The 21,333-nt window shown below is 40.3% G+C and overlaps 1 protein-coding gene across 11 annotated transcripts in view; it reads right to left on the bottom strand.

Moving 5' to 3' along the window:
• myo18ab (myosin XVIIIAb) overlaps positions 1–21,333 on the bottom strand; it is a 141,676-nt gene that overhangs the window by 6,629 nt on the left and 113,714 nt on the right. For 8 of the 11 annotated variants that reach the window (XM_036561477.1, XM_036561485.1, XM_036561433.1 and 5 more), the window contains 11 exons: positions 20,738–20,938; positions 20,288–20,398; positions 17,348–17,452; positions 16,946–17,092; positions 16,515–16,628; positions 13,132–13,248; positions 12,015–12,098; positions 9,505–9,642; positions 7,487–7,672; positions 6,150–6,289; positions 5,384–5,428 (listed from right to left, as the gene is read on the bottom strand). In XM_036561477.1, coding sequence (XP_036417370.1) covers positions 5,384–5,428; positions 6,150–6,289; positions 7,487–7,672; positions 9,505–9,642; positions 12,015–12,098; positions 13,132–13,248; positions 16,515–16,628; positions 16,946–17,092; positions 17,348–17,452; positions 20,288–20,398; positions 20,738–20,938 — 1,388 coding nt within the window. The remainder of the gene's footprint in view (positions 1–5,383; positions 5,429–6,149; positions 6,290–7,486; positions 7,673–9,504; positions 9,643–12,014; positions 12,099–13,131; positions 13,249–16,514; positions 16,629–16,945; positions 17,093–17,347; positions 17,453–20,287; positions 20,399–20,737; positions 20,939–21,333) is intronic. The other 3 variants (XM_036561521.1, XM_036561458.1, XM_036561504.1) reach the window with 1 other exon arrangement.

Genomic DNA, 21,333 nt, shown 5'->3' with positions numbered 1-21,333 from the left:
GACTGGCTAAATCCATTCCACTGTTGCACAGTGTTGCTTCTAGGCAAGAAATATGTTTCTGCAAAAAACAATTGATAATGAATGTGTAAAAAGAGGTTTAAATGTGCCCACTAAGAGATAGTTTGACCAAGTATATGCTTTTTGCCTTAAACTCTTACCCTTTATTGTTGACCCTATCGTTGTCTTTGAACACGTGTTAAATATAATGTAATTGTACAGTGAGGAAAATGAGTTGGTTGCCAGGAGGCAACATCATGCAATAGAGGTTTAAGAGGTGCAAGGTTCTCTTATTGCATCCCAACCCTGCACTATGACAAGATAAATGTGCCAAAAAGGTTCTTTGGAGCAATGCTACAGAAGAACCACATTTTGTTCCCAAAAGAATATGAAAAGTTCCTCATAGAACCTAAAGTGGTTCTTCAATGGTATTGCTCCAAAGAATCCTTTAGACATTTTTATTTTAAAAGACTGTGGTCCTGGTCCTACACATTTTCACTCTGCTTTAACACACTTTATCCAACTAATCACTAGTTGAGAAGGCCTTCCTAAATGAAAGCAGGTCTGTTAGAGCTGGAAAAACACTGGCTTTAAAATGTGAAGGCAGAGGTGCTACAGGACCAAGGTTGGGAAATATCAGTTTCCACAATGGTCTGAAAGAGGTAGGCATCATTTTGGAGCCATAATTAACTCTGCTCACCGTGGCTGCATCACTCTACAAACGAATGCAAAACAGCACTGATGGAGGAGCAGCAGTGCTGTCAATAAGAGAAGCAAACCCAGACAGAGGGCCCCTATGAGCAGACACATTAATGGGCTGTGCATCGAGCAGCTAACCCAGTCCCAGGCCTGTTTGCCTATTTCTCAGGCTCAGATAAAAGTGTGGCATTTATGTTTGGCCAGATTTGCAAGTCAATGCTTCCCAGCCTCTTCAGATTAGTCTTATCGTTCACTTATCAGCCAGTGCTGCGCACGGAATAACTATAAAACGGCCTTGGAGAATCCAGAAGGTAGCAGCAGCTCCACTTGTGTCGACAAGCGAAAGGAAAAAAATTCCATGATGGGGCCACGGCTACCAGTTTTGTTTTAATTGGGATTTCAATAATCATATTATATAGTCGTCCTCTGAGACCATCGCAGTTAAACGCCACCAAATTACATTACAGACAATACTCTGGCTCATTATTTCAGTGCTGTGAAATGAAGGTTAACTCCAAAGCTGCAGCTGCCCATCTTTGATACTAGTCTGGGTAGTGCGCAGTGTTTCTCCGTCCAATTTACAATGCATGATATTCATCATGTCTTTTTTTTGTTGTTTCATAAGTTAGAACAGATAAAAAAGGACAAATAGTGGCACATTTAAAAAATACTGTCAAAAAACATGAATACAACTGTTTATGTCAATGTTCAATTATGCTCTCTTTGTATTGAAACATGCAGCTGGTCAGTGTTATTTAAGCACTGATGATATCCACAATATGCTCAGAAATAAAGCATATTACAGTAAGCATGATAATGACAAATATACACAGGCCAAAAGCAAAGTTTTCTCAAACCTATAATAAATTACGTCTCAGGCATCAGAGAGCACATTCCTAACCATTTTGGGTGCGACATTTATCTGAAGTAGGTTTTAGAGTCATTAAACGCTTTAGACGTCTTGTTTCTATCACAACTGCTGTGAACAATTCTGACTCAGTCATTTTCTCTAGAACGAAGCATTTCACGTCAAATCATTCTAAATAACTCTGTTTACATATTGACAACTATATCATCTTGAAATTAAAGTAAAGGTAACTGCTTAAGTAAGTTTCTGTTATCCTTTAAAAACAATAAAACTAATAATCATCATTGTTCAGTGATACTAACACCTTTATAGACATTTTATAGCTCAGCACTACATGAGGGCATTATGCACTCACAAAGTGCAAACACTGGGAAAATGAAACTGAACACAAACCAGAGAGACGGGATAGAGGATGAAAAACAATCAGTCCTGACGCACATATAGTAGGATAGGAGAGCCCACGGCCATATCAGATCAGATCACAGGCTGCCTACTAGTCTGGCTGTGTGGGCACTCACTCTGCTCTCACACGGCCTCCCTGATCCCTCGAGTGGAGACTGAGGTGAGAAGCTGTGTGTGAGCATGTATATGTGTGTGGTAGCTTCGAGCTGTGCCGAATAGCCCCACGGTAAGCCTTGGGACAGCAGGCGCTTTGTAATCAAGCACTTACCCAAAGTGTCACACACAATTTATGTCCTTGACCGCATACCATTAGTTAAGCTGTGCTACGGCCCAGGGGAGCAAACAAACACCACAGAGAGCAGCGAGGGACATTAATTGCCTGTGACAATGCGCCTCTATTGGTTGTACATCTCTGTTAAACACTATTACATTTATCATTAGCCCCTACAGATCTCTCTCAGCCCTCGAGTCTCATACGTGTTCACGCTTCTGACAGGAAAACCTCCCGGAGAGCCGGATTCTGTAGAATGTTTCAGATTAGCTATGAAGTCTTTTATTATGAAATATCAGTTATTATATAAATGAATGAGTATTTATTTCAGTGTTGCTCTCAAATGATCTCTCCTCTTTATTTACTGCACTTCTCCAAAGGCCTGTGAAACTGTGATTTTTATTTGTTAAGTGTAAAGTTTTCTATTTAAAAGAAAGAGCAAGATTAACCTCTGAGAAAACAGTGAATTCATTTCCCAGAGGCTTTAAGTGTGTAGTAATTTGACCACTGTTTAAGCCAGAGTTCTCTGTAAACCGTATGTATGTTACTCAAACAACATTTCAGCTTTGTAGGCACACATGTTGCTACTATCACATCGACTCCTCGTTAGAAAATGAGTCGAACAAAACCGTTGACATGCCCATGAACTCGCAGGCCAGAAGGTTCCTAGCGCTGGGTTTCTTGGTCAGCTCTGCTCAGCAGCGTACGCTCCCATTAGCATTCAGAGCCAAATACATTTTCACATGAAATAAAAAAGGGTTTTGGAGCTTAACAAGGGTTTTAAAAATGGAAAATGCAATAAGTGCTGGTCGCCGCAGACCTTGAGCTACTGCAAAGGGAATAGAGCTGGCCCAGTGCCAGAGGCTGGTACTGCGTTGGAGGCCACTGGTAGACGAGTTGGGGGGCTTTTTGTAGGTCATTTGAGGGTTATCTATTATTTAACTTTGCTTGGTTGAAAGATTGATGAGGAACACGCCCTCCTCTCTCTGTCAAAGGCTGCTGGGTCCCAGGAGCAGGACTGTGAAATATTCAGACACAGACAGTGTAAGAGAGCGAGAGAGAGAGAGAAGAGCGAGAGAGAGAGATGGAGATGGGAAGAGTAAAGGGTCGCCCCATGTTGCTGGCTCTGTGGTTCCTGACGGCTCTAGAGGACAGCAGGGAGTCAGTTCACATTCTAAGCCCGGAGGGAGTACACTCTGGGCAAGGCCACACAAACTACTTGACACTTACCTGCCACTGGATAGTGACTACAGTAGCTGGATAAAGGTTATCCTCAAGCATACTGTTAAGGGAACAGTGGGGAAGTGTTTAGAAGGGGAAATCAAATGGGTACCATGCTTTGGAGAATCAGCTGGGAGTGTCATGTGGTCAGTGGCATGCATTCACTGCAGCATGTGCTCCCATGCAAAACAAAAGGTGGACAAAAAAACATTTAGGTGGGTTATGTTAATTGTCATATCCGAGGAGCGTATTGCAGCATCTCTAAGATTTGATCGTTTTGATTCCCAGTGCAGTTACAATTACAACTGTTGAAAAATGCAAGCAGCTGAGCATTTTTTATCCTTGGAATTCGAGACTTTTCACCTTTGTTCTGCTATCCTATTCAAATGTAATTATGTATTTATGTATGTAATTACATAATGAGATGCAATGCATTACATTTACAGTCATGTGCAAACATTTAAACACTGCAGACTCACGCGATAACAACAGCCTTATTTGTTTATTACGTCACGCCGCACAAGAAGCCGCAAATGAAATCTGGGACTGTGCAACTTCAGTTATGCTGCAAGTCAGATTACACGATAACCTTCTTTTTCCCCCGAAAAATAGTCGCACAACCAAAAAAGCCTTCGGCTTTATGTTTTGCCTGAAAAACAAGCACTGGACTGTGAAGAGGAAGAGTCTGGAGCCATCCATGGCTGTTGAAGAGGGCAACATGGAATGTCCACTCTCCAAAGTGAGCTTAAGGAAAGTAAGCTCATTATTCATTTCACTCTGCTCCCTATTGGCTGTTTTTAGATGTGCGTCATAGCAGTGGTCCCTTTTTCAGATTGTGGACCAAAATTTCTGACACTATCAGAATGTAGGCTGTAATTGGGGCAGCAAATCAGCTGCCATGGAGCATGTCACATTAAATGTTCAAAGACCATTTTAGCATATCCCACTTATTTGATTGAACTACTAGTGAGAAATAACAATGAATTACACCATGCTTTTCTCATCACGGATGATAACTCAGACTTCTAAGTGTTTAATAAAAGGTTATATAATCGAAGAATTTCATGATTTTTGTCTGTGACAGCATTCACGTGATAAATGTACAATGTTAATCTTCCATAACACATCCTCTACAGAGACTTACTGAAACTTACTGAATTTTTTTTGTTTTTAATATACAGATTATTGTTTATATAATTTTTTCTGCAAATTGTATTGCATAATTCCTATTTATTTGCTGAGTTTAACATATTGGAAAATATAAAACTAATTATGCATTTTTATTATTACTTTTGCACAGCTCACATTTTATTATTATTATTTTTAAAATGTTAAATTCAGCAAATAAACAGCAAAACAATGCAAAATGTGCAGAACTGTATTCTCAGTACAGGATGTGTTAAATTTGTGTCTTATTTTCTCTTCATCGATCAATAAAACAATCATTTGACCAGGGGTGCCTAAGTTTTTGCATAAGACTGTACGTTAGATTTTCATTCTGTAACAACAGGGTCAAATATGCAATTCCTATTTTTTGCCACAAAATTTTGATGTTAATAAGTAACAAACGTTGTAAAACCGACCATATGTTATTACCCTTCAAACTCAAGTCATAATAAAATTTCTCCTCTTCTACTTAGAAACACAAATCTTATATCAATGGAAAGTTCTGACTGAAGATTAAATTTGCACTATGAATAGCATATCCCACTCGTTTGATTGAACTACGTGTGAGAAATAACAGTGAATTACACCATGCTTTTCTCATCACGGATGATAACTCAGACTTCTAAGTGTTTAATAAAAAGTGCAACTGCTGGCAGGGTCATTTTCTCCAAATATAATTGATACTGCAATATTATCCAAGGAAAGGACAGTCCAAACCAGGTTAACGTAAGCTCAAATGTGTGCTTGGAGCTCCTCACGTTCTGTTCTTTCGTTTCTGATACTTAGTCACCATGTCTTGTAAACTGGAGATGGAAGATGGATGAGAAACAAACAAACAAACACAAAAAAGGGAAAAAAGAGAAAAGTGAGACAGACACACGTTACATAAACCAAAAGAACAAGAGATGAACAGCACCCGAAGGGAATAAGAAATGTGGGTTTAAAACAAAAGCCTAGAAGCTGAGATCATCCCTGTGTTTGAATATTTATTGTGCCTACTGACAAGGATTCTACTGCTTCGTTGTCTCTAAGGAACTCTAAGGCTCCTGACCCCTGTATTACTTTAACTGTACTCCCCTTTTCACTGAATCACAGACACTCACTCACTCACAAGCACAGCACTATATTCCAGCCTGAAAGCTGAGGATGCATTCAATGATCTCCATCAAGCCTACACTACAAACAAACACACAAACAAACAAGCTTCAGCAAGAGTCAGAGAATGCTCCAGCCAGAGTGAAAAACTACGGGAGTAGAACAGAACATGACTTCACTGAAGTGACTACTGATGGAGCTGAATAGATTACAAAAACAGGATCTCCAAATTATGCACGGCAGTTTTCACAGCATCAATATTTCAGGCAGTGGGAATAAGAGATGAATGAGAGTGGGGACGCTTGGCCTGTTTCACAAGTTCAATGAAGACGGCGCTGGGTCTGACTCAGTCTGCTCTTCTCCTCCATGGACTTCTGTAATACTGTAGAGAGAGACAGAAGAAGAAGCAGAGACAGAGGCAGGCTTTACCTATTAATTAGATCTTCATTGTCATCACTCTCCATTTCATCCTCAATAGCGGCCTGCAGGTCACCAATCCGTTTGAATGCCAGCTTGAGGTCTGCCTGGAGACTCTGGTTCGCAGCCTCCAAACTCTCAATGTCCATTTCCTACAGGAACAGGATCATTTAGATCAGCAGTCGGCCTGATATTTTTACAACAGCACAACCACAACTTTGTCGTTTTATCCTTAATTGATGTCTTTAAAAGCCTATGATTTATTAGTGTAATCTAACATAGTGAAGCACTCTAAAGACTACCACACAATGGACACCAGAGATAGTGACACCACTGTATTACTGTACTATATTAACCCAGACCATAGTAAGCAACTTGGCTTGAACTTTATACAGAGAAAAGTGTATCTAAAGTCTGTCAATCTAAAACAGGCAAATGCTAACTGTGAGAACGTTAGTAGCTGATGCTAACATTACTAGCTTAACGTCACCTCAAAGGCACGACCTCCACCTCATACCTTTATCTTGAAATCAGCTAATGTGTCAAGAGTTAGTTAGCTGATACCAAACCTAATAAATTCACTAAATTATGTCAAATGTTTTATTCTATCAAATCTATATGAGTCGAGTATAAAATGATTTTGATGTTTATATGCTGTTATAGCTATATGGTTGTCTGATGTGCTATAGCTGCACTATGTACTGCAACATGGCACTTCTTGTCTGGTGTGCGGTAACCCTTAGCCAGCTGCAGTACAATTTCTTTGTTTCCTTCATTAGACTAAGTTGACAGAAAATTCTGACCAAACCGTCAGACAAAGGCTTTTCGTGCCCCTCTGGTAGAGTATAGAGTTCAGACATTTCATGGTTCTTAAATGCTAGAATGTACAACATTACAGAGAAGATATTTTTCACATGTTGCTTTTACTATGAACTATCCTTTAAGGCTGCTATAAGAAGGTGAGCTTAGTGACTGTTTTCTAGCCATGCTACTTAAAAGGGCTTGTAAGTCTGTCATGAAAATAAAATTAGATTTAGGTCTGTAATTTGTTTTTCAATCAATATATTACCAGAAAAAATGTACTTTAAAAAAAGTTAATATTCATTTTTTTGCCCAGATTTCATTAGCATGGTGAGCATTTTGCAACAGCATGCATGCATAACAGCATTCATGTACCACCAACTTCAAACTTAACGAGGGGTCAGAAAACAGGAGAAATACAAAAAGCACCAGCCCTTTGCAGACCCAGAAATTGCATATAACTGTTCCAGATCGAACAGCGGTCAGTAAGTGTGAATCAGTGTGAAAAGTTGATGTGTCCATGAGTGAGGTCAGGTTGCGGCTCTCACCAGCTCGTGTTTCTTGCGGCTGGCTTCAGCCTCCTTCTTGGCCAGCTCAGCCATCTCCTCCTTGAGGTCACGCATTTGTCGCAGTAGCCGCTTGTTCTGCTCCTTCTCGCGGTTCTCGCTGGTGCTGCGCTGGTCGCGTTCCTCCGTAAGCTTCTCCACATTCTCCTTTAGCCTGGACACCAGACCCTGGAGCACAGTACAAAGAGAAGAGCTGTTAACACACTCACTCACCACCTCAGCACAAAGGGAAAAACTAAAAGCTGCAGTCTTGTCTGTCTTTAGAAATAATGAGGTTTAACTCAGCTATTACTAAAGGTTATGCAGCTTTAACTCAGCCATTACTGAACTGAAGGTAATTCAGGTAAGTTTTGCATTGTGTAAAAATATCTGAGCCCCATTTCCTTAAGATCTCTCTCAGAAAGCTCTTGTTTGGAAGATGCAGTTTGTGTAATTGTGCAGATGATGTGACAAACATAACAGATGTGAATGACGAAGGTGACTGCCTGCTAGCAAATGCTACTAAAGAAAACAAAAACAAAGGCAAAAACCAGCCATTGGAGAAAGCTTTATTCGAGTCCTAACCTTGAGCAACAGGAATCGCTAAGTTGTTAAGTGATCTAAAACGCTATTTTCTTCATCAGATCAGTTCATTACCACCCAGAAAACAAAAACATTACCCAGAAAACAAATGTGTGAGCAATGTTTACTACTGTACTGTGCAAAAGTCAGAAAACCTTCATTTATTTAATTTCCAGTCAAAACAGTCTTTATGCAGAAGTTGGTCATTTTTCAGGAGACATTTCTAATGAGATTAGATACATGCCAATGTCTTGCCTGCTTCACAAACTTGCTTAAAGAAAAGATAAGTAAAAAGGAAAACTGGAAAAAACAGGCGTTTCCAAAACTGGAGTTACAAAGAAAATGTGACTCCATGCAAGACCATCAAAACTGTTACCATCATATAAACAGTACTTAAAGCTTTCATGTTTAAGAGAGAGGAAAAAATCAAACTCCAATCTTTCTTCACTCTTATTTCTGTCTATTCTTCCACTGTGAGAAGACAGATCTATGCTATGGGTCTGAAAGAATGCGGAGCTGTCAAAAAGCTGTTTCTAAGAAAGGAGGTAACACTATTTGAACACTGACACAAGCATGCCATAAATATACCCTGTCATGGTTGATGTCACATTTTGTTGCGTCATAAGCGTATGTTACCATTACCGTTAATTGTCATGACAGATGTCATAGGGTTTGATGTCATTAAGGCTTACTAGAGTACACAGCAAAAAATAGCATATGACATAAGCTGTCCTGACAGCAAGCCTTTTTGGAAGGCAATTACTGGTAGTGGTAACATGACACTGTTATATTACTGAAGAAAATCTGTTATGATGGCATATCACATCTGCCATGACATGAGGCGTTTTCAGAACAATGGACAGACCACCCCAGAGCCCAGATCTTAATATCACTGAATGTGTTCGGGGTTACTTGGATCATGCAAAGCAGAAAATGCATCGCATCCAACTTCTGGACTTGGCGGTGTAGAAAAATATTCCTGTAGATTTCTTTAAAAAACTAAAAGCAAGTCTCCTGAAAAAAAAGAGAGCTGCAATAAAAGTGTGGACACACTAATTACTAAACAAAAAAGATATATTTTCAGTTAACGACTTGCGCTTAATGACCGTTTTGACTGGAAATGACATAAACTAATGGTGGTCTCTGAATTTTGTGCAGTACTGTACTGTACTTGGTGCCACTTCTGATGCTTTAAGTGGTAGAACATTCACCACAAAGAGGTTAGAGGGTACAGCCTGAGAGGGATATGAATAGTGGGTGTGTATATTTTTACTTTCATTCTTTTCTGACTTTCGACTGCCTGCTTGCTGACCTTATGACACTTCGGCTACTCGGCCTGGTCAGCCCACACATACACACACATGCTCACACATCAACAAACACACGGACACACAAACAGATGCGCAAACATACTGACAGTACTTGTCCTTCCCACTCACCTCCAGGCGCTTGACCTGTGTCTTCTCAAACTCAAGTTTGGTCTCTATCTCACGGATCTTGGCCTCTTGCCTGCTGACCAGAGACTTGTCCACCATGGACTGTTCCTGAAACTCCAGCTGACTCTGCAGGGCTGTGAGCTGACAGAGTACACACACGCACACACGCACACACACACACACACACACACACACACACACACAGAGTGAGTTTGTACACACACACAGACCCCCCCACACACACACACACAGCCTAGCGCATACAATGCAGACAACAAAATCCATCTGTATTCTACAGATAGCCTTGCTGTGGGGTCTGAATTGAATTGCGCTACCTTCAGAGCTGCATATTGTTGTTCCTGTCAATGACTGAAATGAGGCAAAACTTGCCTGATTCTCTATGGAGAATCGCCACAGGGCGTCTTGACTGCAGCCATTTTTAAAAGTGTTCCGCTGCTCTCCATTGACCCAGCCCTGTTCAGCCCAGGATACCACATTGGATACTTAATTACCCACGCTTCGAATCCATTATTCAAAAGGCCTCTCGGCACCTTTGAATTCCTATTTTCCCCATCAACTGAGTGTGCTCTCACCTATTTTCAAAAAAGGTGAAGAATTTCGGAGCTGAGAATAATGATTTCCCTCCTATTGACTTTCGGGCCAGACTTGGGTCCATGGTTTGTTTGAACTATGCCGCAATTTTAGATTTTAAGATGAAAACAAGAGTGGCCTTGTACAACTTAAAAAAAATAAAATAAAATAAAAATAAACCAGTGCTGGAGAATAAAAAAATCTTTGAAATCCTTTGACCTCTCCAATGTGCTCGAGGCGTCAACGAGCTTTTCGTACAAGCCTGGACGGGTTAGATGTTGCTGTACGGCCAGCGGAGCCCATCCAAGCTGTATATCTGAGGGAAAGAATCTGAAGTAAGGGCCAGATTAGCCTAGCGCAACGGCGTGGATAATTGCTGAGAGGCAGGCTCTGATTTTTATCTCCTGCTTGTAGCATTTTGGGGTAACAGTGAGACACAGATCTCATAAGTCTTGACCTTATCGCTACATGAGCTTTTGAGACACAGAGCAAAAAGGCTGCGGCTGATTGAGGCTTAACTGTTACACAGCAGTGACCCAACTGTTAAAAGAGACAGAGTTTACACAAACATAAGCATTGAACATCTTGTCCTTTATCAAGATAAGCTTCACCTCCACTTTGCTAATTAGGGTAGATCAGTGACACAACCTCAACCCCGTCCTTGTCTGTTGAGGAAAGGGCTTTTTATCATTAATTGATATTGTCTTTATTTGCCCATGCTATTTTCGTCTTTTATTACATTTTGAATGAGAATTAGCCAGGCATTTTCAGACAAAAACAGACCGTAAAGCAGAACTTAGTGTTTTTATGAGTCAACATTGCTATGTTTATAAGCCATCATAAAACATTTTTATCTAATGCTAAGGAAAAAGTTACAGTGCAAAATTAAACTAAATTGTAGATGGCCTAATGGCATGTTGCTTTTTACTTTTTTAGCACATATTGGTAAAGCTACTGTAACCAAGTAGGGTAACTTACTACTGTTCTGGCTACGCTACTGTATCAAAGTTAATGTATGTAAAGAGGTGTGCTGCATCATAGCAAAATTTTTGCTTCCATTATTTGTTTTTACTAGAGATGTAAATGATGTGCCATCAACTGACAAACAGCTGTCTGACCACTGCTATCTGTTAAAGTGAATTTTATTTTATTTAATTTCCAATAAACAATGGTTCCTATGTGAATGGGTGGGTTTATCATTCAAGTTCAATGTTTTTGAATTGTACCTATGAGGGTGCAACAGCTCTGCTAGTTAACTGAAAAGAGCAGCTAAAATAGTGGTGTTCAGACCACTTTTCAAGAGAATGAAAGCATAACTACAACAATGTACCATATTGAAATATATGTTGCGTATATGTGCTCCATCATATTCCAGTCATTTCGGCAAGTTTTTAGTTTTTGACAGCTGTCAGTATGTTTAACACAGTTTCGAGCTGTTTACTTCATATACATGCTAACGCCTGGTCCTACCTACCAGTACTACCTTCCACAGCTCATTCAAGGAACTCTCTTGGTACTTTAATACAGAATTCAGTTGGTGTGAGTGGTGTGCATATATCAAGGGCTTTGAAAGTGGCTCAGCCAATCAGATTTCAGAAACAGAATGTACTTTTTCTGAAATTTATGATTAAAAATATCAGTTTTATGACAGATATTTTGATGGGTTGCATCCTTGATTTTATCAAATTTCTTTACATTAAAATTCTGTATACATTTTTTTTGGACACAGATGATTTGCAATAGGCCTTATGGTCCCGTAAGCTAGATACTTCAAATCAAAATGGCAAAATGAAACTTTTTATGATTTAATAAATTCCCCTTACATAATATACAAGGCACAATAACAGATAAACACAATAGACAAAACAGTCCAACCAGTTAGTCACGAGCAGTGCCCAGAAGCCTCAGCTGTTTAGACTTACCTTCTCCTGGACTTCCTGTTTCTCTTTCAAAGCCTCCTCCAGCTGGGCCTGGAGCTCGCTGATCTGGGCCAAGCTCTGAGATGACTGTACAAAATGGCAGTAAAGAAGACAGAATGGTCAAATGTTTCCACTATAATGACCAAGTCAATGAGCAGCACTGCATTGGAAATGCTACATAAAAATCACCAATGCACACACAGATATAATGTATGGATGGATGTGAAATAAAACAGCAGGTGCTACGTGCTGAAAGGCTTCACAGCAAAATCACAGCTGCTGTGTGAAATGACACAGTAACTACAAGTGTGTGATATGGAGCAGAGAAAGTGAGAAAGTGACAGGAAGAAAGAATTTGTATCTAGACTCAGTCTCCACACATCAAAAATGGATGGAACCTCCAGTACGCAAAAGTGTTTGACTAAATGAAGCCTGGGGCTGGTGGAGTAAGCCCAGAGAACTGTCAGGACAGCATGTTCATTTAGAGCATGTGGAGGAAAACTGCTTCAATCTGTATGTCATTGTCATATCTGAGAGCTTAATGCAAACCAACGTTTAAATACATTCAGATCGTCTACAAAGTTGCCCTGCTGATTGTACATTAATAACTAGCAGAGTAACTACAAACAAAACAAAGAAAATGAGAACCACTTCAATCTCTACCTACACGTTGTCAGTTTGATCTTTTGGCTTGACAGGAATGAGCCACTGTAAAAAAAAGGCAGTAAATCATATTGGCAAATGACAATGGTTTGTGAAGTGCGGAAATAGTAATAAAGTGCAAAGCTTTTCGAATGGAGCAAAATTGCAGCAAAACATTTTGCAACCCAAATGTTTTTTCCCCCAGAAATGTTTTTTTTTTTTCATCCCCCCCTTATATACTGAGCACTGTAAGGGCCGCGGTGCAATTTTCAGGAGAGCATCATTGTGGAGACAAGCTTTCAGAAAATAATAACCCTAAAAATACTGCCATCCAGCTGGAGACCAGTGCCATTATACGGTGTGTCGTGGGCTTGTGGGGGGGCCCCAGGCTGTGTACATGCTGTCCTACTAGTAGTATTTTGACATAGGGAAGACAGTGGTTCTGTGTGCAGTGCTTTGACAGGTCTGGGAAGGCTACCTGGGCAACGGCGGCTTTGTGCTTCTTCATGAGCTCATTCATGTCCTCCTGGTCCTCCTCCATGCGTGACTGTAGGTCATTCTTCTCGCGCTGCACGCGGCTCAGCTGCTCCTCCAGCTGGGAGGGACACAAAACACACGGCATGATTAGAAAGCAGCACGAGAAAATCAGTATTCGCAAAAGCAACCATGCTTGAGTTTCGCTTCGTGCAAGAAAATAGCTCAACAAGAGTGGTGTCTCACAAAAGAGCTCAACCCACAAGAAATTTGTCAATATTTCAAGCAGGAGCCCAGAGGCTGTGATTGAGTTTTTGTAATATTTTGTATTCACCTGCTGACTGAGAATTGGATGCTTACACGGGGACCGCAGGCCCTCCCACACATAATCCCCCCGCACGCCCTTCAGAGCTCAGAAATGCAAGAGCCGCATACAATTACAGCTTTTTACAATTAGCCGCTAACGTTGGCACTTTTCGAGCTGCCTTTCCTGGGAGTATCAGAGGTCTAATTCCATTCAATAATAATTACTTCAACAATACAGTAAGGCAATCTCTGAAGAGTAAGGGCTGAATGTGTTAATAAGGGATGAAAAATGTGGATATCAGAGAATGCTAATGAATTCATTAACACATAAGTGGGAAATGGAACGGAGTTCGGAACCAGCGTAGTCGCCGAGGCATCCATCTTACTCACGTGTTGCAGAAACTCACTAAGACATGGTTAATGGCCCGAATCCATTCCCCTTTAGTCAAACTGCCCATTACAGGGTATGTGAGATTTTTTGATTACAGTTTATTGAACAAATTATATTTTAGCACTGGCACTTGCACACAGTAAAACGGACAATAACTCAGCATTTGTAAATTACACAGTTAATAGTTTATGCTCTTAGCGTACCAAGATTGCAGTAGAATTTTACAATGACACATCCTTTGTAGTAAAACATAATACTAATAGTAAACACTTTATGAAACTACAAAAGAGCTATTGAAGGGGCAGAAGAATGAATCATAAATCACAGCTTTTACAATATGAATAAATCAAAGGGAAGCTATTCAATCCGCCTGTCATTTCTAAATCCCCTCGGTGCATGGTTCCAAGTTGTCCCAAATCCTCTTGTCAAAGGGAGACGAGTTGAAGGATAAAAACAAGATAAGTTGTCAAAGACATACAAAACGCTCTTTAAAATACAATTACAGCAGCCGAAGACATAGCGCAGACTAAGCAAAGGGGCTGAAAATGTTTTTCAGCTTTGCCTTGCATCTCTTCCATCCATCTCCTATGCCTGAGCTGACAGGCACAAGTCATCCTCCTAATCAAAGATTGCCTCTCTAGCTCTTCCTTGCTCCCTCTCTAGCCCTCCCCCCTCCCTCATTGTCTCCTTACCACCAGCGCATGCAGTTTGAGAAAAAACAGGCCAAGACAAGATGACTCTGTTCAAATATATCTAAGCAATTCAATAGGGCAATCTCTCAGAAACTTGCCACCACAGTCAGCCTCTTCTGTTTTACATGGGTCACATTCAAAATCCGGATTTGGGTTAATGTAATACCATGATGCGACACCATCAAGATTAATGATTAAAACAGAGTAGAACTGGCCTGATATGAAAATGAAGTTTTAAGGAGCTAAAAACAGTCTGTATACCATCAACCTATTTAATTTCAGATAGTCAAAAATTAAGCACCCTCAAATAGTTTTATTTAAACAAATTTTTAACTACATTTTTAGTGATTCTAACAAAATTCGAGTGTACTCTGAGACTAAATTACATGGTTTATTGGTGTGGAATCATTTAGTTCAACCGGTATGCAAAAGTCATGTCCAAATATTGTATTGTTTTTTTTTTGTTTTGTTTTTTAGGTATGTTATATATTTGTTAAAAATCTGTTGCTTACCATAGCAAGGTCAAAGGTTAGTGTGTTTTTTTTCTCCTTCTGAGACCCAACCTCAACTATAAATTGAGGCTATTCTAACCAACTATCAGTTTGCGTTCTAATGGTGCATGGTGCTTGGACCCCGATGATTGCCACTTGTGATACAGATGGTCGTTTAGCTGTCATACAGCAATCCACAGATATAAAGGTGTTGTACGTCAGCTTCAGATGCATGTGGAAGCTGCCTGTCTTGTTTGCCAACATCCATAATTTACACATATTAACCATTTTTTGCTCACTGTTTGAAAGCTACTGAAGAAAGAAATCTGAATATGCAAAAATGAACCCAACTTCACCTCTTACGAAACATGGCTTTCCGTTCATGTTTTGGTAATGATCTCTCAGTTCTGACTGGCCAATAAAGTCTAAATACTATATCTATATTATAATGATGCTGATATGCTGTTTGTAGAAGAGCAGAGATTCCCTCTCAGAATTCTTACAAAACTCATCAAATCTACACAATTCAGGTGAATTACATATTCAGCATTCAAACTGGCAAATTTTGCCAAAAGGCAACACGTTTGCAAGTAAGATGACTGTCAGATGTCCACTGTGAATTGCTAGATATGGCTGTCAGTTCTCAAATCTAAAACTCAAAGACTGACATAGGAGCATTAAACCATTCAAAGCATGCTGTTTTAGCTAACAGCCACTGCTACATCTGAATGGATGTCAGTTTTTAGCACAATTTCACTCCTAGGCTAGCAGGCACTTCAGCCTTCAGCCTTACAATCAGTCATGGCTTCCATGTGGTATCTCCCAGGAACAAGACAATAAGTGGTTGCATCCAGAAAGCGGTAAAGAACACTACACAAACACCACAGCGTAACAGTCCAGCGGTACCGCGGTCGAAGACGCAGTTTTACAGACGAAACGGCTCAATTCAACATCCTGTCAGACAGCTTCTCGCTCCAGAGGAGCCGTAAAGAGAAAGCAGCATAATAAAGACAGGGGCCGAAACAGCGTGTGCAAAATAGGACCATCCGTCTCTCTTCCAATATCTGTTTCCAACCTGCTGCTGTGTGAACTCAATTATATCCTTCCATTCAGGCTGATGCAGAACCAGCCCATGACAGCGTTATTAAAGCGTAATGTATTTCAGGGTGATACGTCTTGTTCAAATTAGAGAAGGAATCGGAAACATGCCATTATGGGCGGAAATCATTTCCCTGCGGTAAATAATTGAACTGACATCCTGACTGGCATTGAAGGTGAATGAGGAAGTGTTCGCTCTGTGCATGTGATTGTGTGTTTTTTTTTCTCTGTGGCTTCATTTCCTATACAGAAGACAGATGGATGTTTCTCAGTTCCTCTGAGATGTTGAATATTTCTCTCTTTGTCTCTTTCACCTGACCTTTTGTAAGAATATGAGGTTCTCTAAAAGGCTGCTTGGCTGGTTATGGATACAGAACACAGGACAGTAACAGATGAAGTGCATACTTACCGCCTGCTTGGCTTTGGAGATGTCATCCATCTGAACATGCAGATCCTCAATCTCCACCTCCATGGACTTACGGGCCTTGACTGCAGCAGCACAGGTGAATTCTGACTCCTCCAGCTACAACACAAACAGGCACACGATATTTAGTCAGTCTAGGGACTTGTCTTGGATTCGAAAAAGGTGGTCTTGACTTCAGCCCTACTTAGCAGTCAGTTTTAGTATCCATGAGCCACTAGGCCAGCTTGTTCTAAAATCTAGACTTCTTACAAACCTTTTCCAAAAGTCTTTTTAACGAAACGAGTTGGTCAACATTGTGAAAATATAGACAATACCCACAAAACACTTAACGTGACCAAATTCAGTATTCTAACAATATTGTATCATCATATCGCCCAACCCTGCTGTCTGCTGATAGCTCACTAAGCTGCTTGAACCTGGTTTTTGAGCTGGGCGATCTCTCTCTTGCTGGGAGCGTTGTTTTTCAGGTGGTCCAGCATGATCTGGGCGTCGGCCAGCAGGGCCTTGGTGCGCTTCAGGTCCTTCCGCAGGCGCTTCTCTGTCTCCACATCTCTGTGGCTCACCTGGAAGACAGCACACAGCAAAGCAGAGTTAAAGCCAAGCAGCACACATGCCCAGCAGACTGTCAATGTCTGTTAACATGGCTCTCTCAGGGTATACACCCACTCACACAAACATACACCTTCACAAACATACAGAAGAAGGCCAGTGCATGCTGAAGAGTAGTGAAGCTACGGAAAAGTGCTGGGAGGGAGAGAGAGAGAGAGACAGACAGAGAGACAAGGAGAGAGCAAGCACATGTGAGTGCTGTTATGCACCTGGTCTTGAGCGGTCAGCAGCTTGGCCTCCAGCTCTCTCCTTTCTCTAAGGACCTTCTGTTTGTCTTCATATTCCTCCTCCAACTGCACCTCCATCTGCTTCAGCTATGGATACACATACACACATTGCAAAATGCAAAAGGACAACAAGAGCAGTTACAAATAAAAATGCAGACAATATCAAGAGCAGAACTTTTGATGGCACATTCTACAAATCTACAGCCCATGAAAAAGAAAAGGTTTTATATTTGAGCTGGTTTGTTATTGGTTGTTGCTGATTTTTGGCTGTGAGACAGCAATGGCACATGGTTTATATTGTTTCCATGTTGAAAAAATAAAGACGAGTCATGGTTGAGAAGCTATCCTAGAAGAAATCACTGCCATAAGGAAACAAATTCTTTGAAATTCTGCGCATGACAATAAGTAGAAAGGTGTAGTTACAACTTAATGATAAGGAAACCATATCTGTTTTAAGGTCCCTCTGCTATGTACAGTAATTCAGAGATCACCCTTTATGGCCATTAAGCACCAGTGTTTCGTGGCTTGCTTTCAGTTTTTTTAAACAGATCTGCAGAGAATTTTTTTTTAGCTGATGTACCGACATGGGAATCATGCCTGACGCCAAAATCTGAAATTTTTCATATACACATCTGCTGACACCTATACACAAAAATGTCTAAAATGTAGAAACTGGGACTAAATCTACCTGGATTAGCAAGAGTAGAGCTTGATTTTCTCTTCTTTCTCAAAGATGAAAGCTTTAAGTACTGTTTATCTGACGTTGACAGTTTTGGTGGTCTATCAGGTCATGCACAGTATCGCATTGTTTCTTTCCTTTAATAATTATTTGAACTTCAATTTTGGAAAATCACTTATTTTTCTTGACTTTCCTCTTCCGAGTGATTGCAAGTGGATTATTTTATATCTAATCTAACCAGAAATATAGCCGTTTTGACTGGAAGTTAAATCCATGAAGGATAGTCTCTGACTTTTGCACAGCACTCCAAGATGTATCACTCTTTTCTTCAGGTGTTTCCATTATTTTGTCATGTATATGTGTATAATTGTGGCCCACTGTCTTTAAATACGACAGTCATATTACAAGATTTTAAATCCAAAAGTGCTGTAAATGTCTGCTGCTGTAGCTTCACCCCCGTGCGGTGTGTTGCTCAGCATCCAATGCTATCTCTCAGAGACAGCACTGCTAGGAGGGTAATTATGGGATGCCCTGTACTGAGTGCTTGATTGGTTAAGTGGGGAGGAGGGTGAGGTCAATCATGCATGAGTGAAACCAAACCTCAGCTCCACAAATTATACATCAAAAACAAAATGTCAATGAGTTCAGCTTCACTGGTGGCCCCACACCCTGCCTCACCACAAACGCACCCGCCGTGTACCCACTATTAGCATGAGAAGTTGAAGCATGTGTTTATTATTCATCACGTTACTGACTGTGACTTGTTTACTCATGTTGCACGAGAGCACTAGAAGGCTGAAATAAATGGACCCTTATCTGAACACAAGCTTCAGCACTTCAAATGATTTTGGCTGAGTGATTCGGGCCAGCTGGAGTTTTCTAAGCTGTGGTGATGGTACAGCTTTTTCTGCTGATCTGAATCCAGGCTTATTGCTGATGGTGGGGTTTAGCTAGGGCTGCACGATTAATCGTACTAAAATCTCCAATTGTGTCTCGATGCAATTTGAATCAAGAACAGTGTCGATTCTGCATAAAACCAAGCAGCTCATTCCCTTTATGTGATGTGCCCAATGACTCTAAACATTGTGCCACGTGACCTGAAGCATGCTCTGATTTCCTCTATAAAATAATACACAGAAAAGCTACTTGAGTGCTAAAAATTCAGTCTTCAGTCTCTTCAGTCTTTCACTCTGTGAAATATTTTACTGTGCAAAAAACAGTGTAAAAACAAAACTGAACAACAAACAAATGAAACTGTGTCAATATCGTTTTCTAACACTAGCCTGTTGTTTTACTTCTGAATTTCTACAAGGCTAAGTTAGATTCTTACTAGGGAGCTTTTTGTTTGAATTTTCCTTTCAATAATTTCCATCCTTATATGGAGCAGCAGTTACGTTCTGGTACCTATAATGGTGCCTGAATGTAACTGCTGCACTATGTAAGGTGGAACAGCAATTTTGAATAAGAAGACAATTTCAGTTTTGTTGAATTTCTCAAGTAATTTGTCCCATATGTGTGTCCCATATACTCATACCTCTGACCATCAGACACTGTTGGAATTTGGAAATATTACAGCTATACAGCTATTAGTATCAGCTGGTCCATGGCTTTTCTTCTGCACAAGCCCCCAGGTTGAGATAAAACTAATCCCAAAAGACTGGCTGTTCCTTTGTCTGCTACCTCAAAAACACTAGGATAAAGAGGCTAACGTTAGCTTGGTTTGCACTCTTTTACACAGCTTTATCTGCACATACTTGTGGCATACCGGTATAACAGTTATGACAAGCCAGGTCAATGAATGGCTTCGCATTTAACAACGTTTTGAGGTAGATGCAGAACAACAAAACAGCTGGTTTTAAGCCGTTTTCAAGGTTTTACAAAAAGGATTCTTGTAATAGTTTTGTTTGAATATTATTTGTAAATCGTTTTAATGAAATTTATCAATACTTTGTGTTAAAATACTTTTTGCAACAACTCAGTATTACAGCTATTAAGAGATAAAATATGAACATACATTAAAATTAAATTAGAATTAAAATAATTCTCTGCAATGTATGTAACTCTGTAAAAATTCATATCATTCTTCACAAAACTGGTGTATCGAAGAATTATAAGAAAGACTTGTGATTTTAATTATAAGCCAAAAAATCATGTTACCAATTTAATCATGAATCATGCAGCCCTAGATCTGGGAAGAGAAGGCTGGTCCTGGGTCAGTTTAAGGCAAAAACATGGAATCTTACCTTCTTACTGCAGGACTGTCTGATCTCCTCCACTTCTTCATCTTTGCTCTCGATCTCTTTGGAGTGCATCTGTCTGAGCCTCTCCATCTCCATCTCCAGACGCAGCTTAGCCTGCAGGGCCAAATATTAGCATCTCAGTGCACACCAAACCACACACACCGTGCTTACATACAAGCATTTATGTCAAAAAACAAAATTAATTAAGCAGACATCACTTTTCATGCTAATATTTGGAATCCATGCAGCCTGTGCACCTAAGGAATGGGCCTTTCTGGAGATGTACCTTATAAAATAGCAGCTGAATTTGCACGTTGTGGCAATTATGCATGGACCATTTGAATTATTCAGGGAAGCAATAAATTAAACATGGATCGCATATCTGTGTGACTGCTTTGTAAATGAAACTACTGCTTCACAGCATCACTGATGCAGCTGGATATGTGTACGCACCTGCTCCAACATCTGAATGGTGCCTGCTTGCTCGTCCAGCTCCTCCTCCTGATCTTTGACCTTTGCTTCCAGGTCACGGAGCTGCTTTTTAACCTTGGCCAGTGAGGCTTCGTCCTTCGACTCCTGAGAGTTTAGGTCCTGCAGCTCCGCCTCCATCTGCTCCAACTTCAGATTGATCGCACACATCTCCAGATCTTTATCCTGAAGACAAAGAGAAAGAGAACAAAACCAGAGCTATAAGGTACACCTACCACATACTTATATTCAATGGCCATTTTATCAGTTCTACCTGTGATATAGGTGCACTTTATAGGTAAACAAATACTGACTAAAGTCCTCTATGCACAATCAGCTGCCTTCTACTGTATTTCATCCAGAATTTGTGTTAGTCATCCTTTACCACTTCATCAGCAATCAAGACTACCTTTGGCAGGATATGCTGATTGATGAATTAGTTTCAATCCAGCTGCAGTAACAATGCTTTTTCTGTTACACTCACACCAGCACAACAAACGCAAACATGTCACTGCTGTGCTGAGAATGGTCCATCCAAATTAACCGGTTTGTGGTGGTCCTATGGTAGTATTTTCCATTAA

The sequence above is a fragment of the Colossoma macropomum genome, unplaced genomic scaffold, assembly GCF_904425465.1.
Source record: "Colossoma macropomum unplaced genomic scaffold, Colossoma_macropomum, whole genome shotgun sequence".
Taxonomy (NCBI): domain Eukaryota; kingdom Metazoa; phylum Chordata; class Actinopteri; order Characiformes; family Serrasalmidae; genus Colossoma; species Colossoma macropomum.
This window is presented reverse-complemented; position numbering and strand designations above follow the sequence as displayed.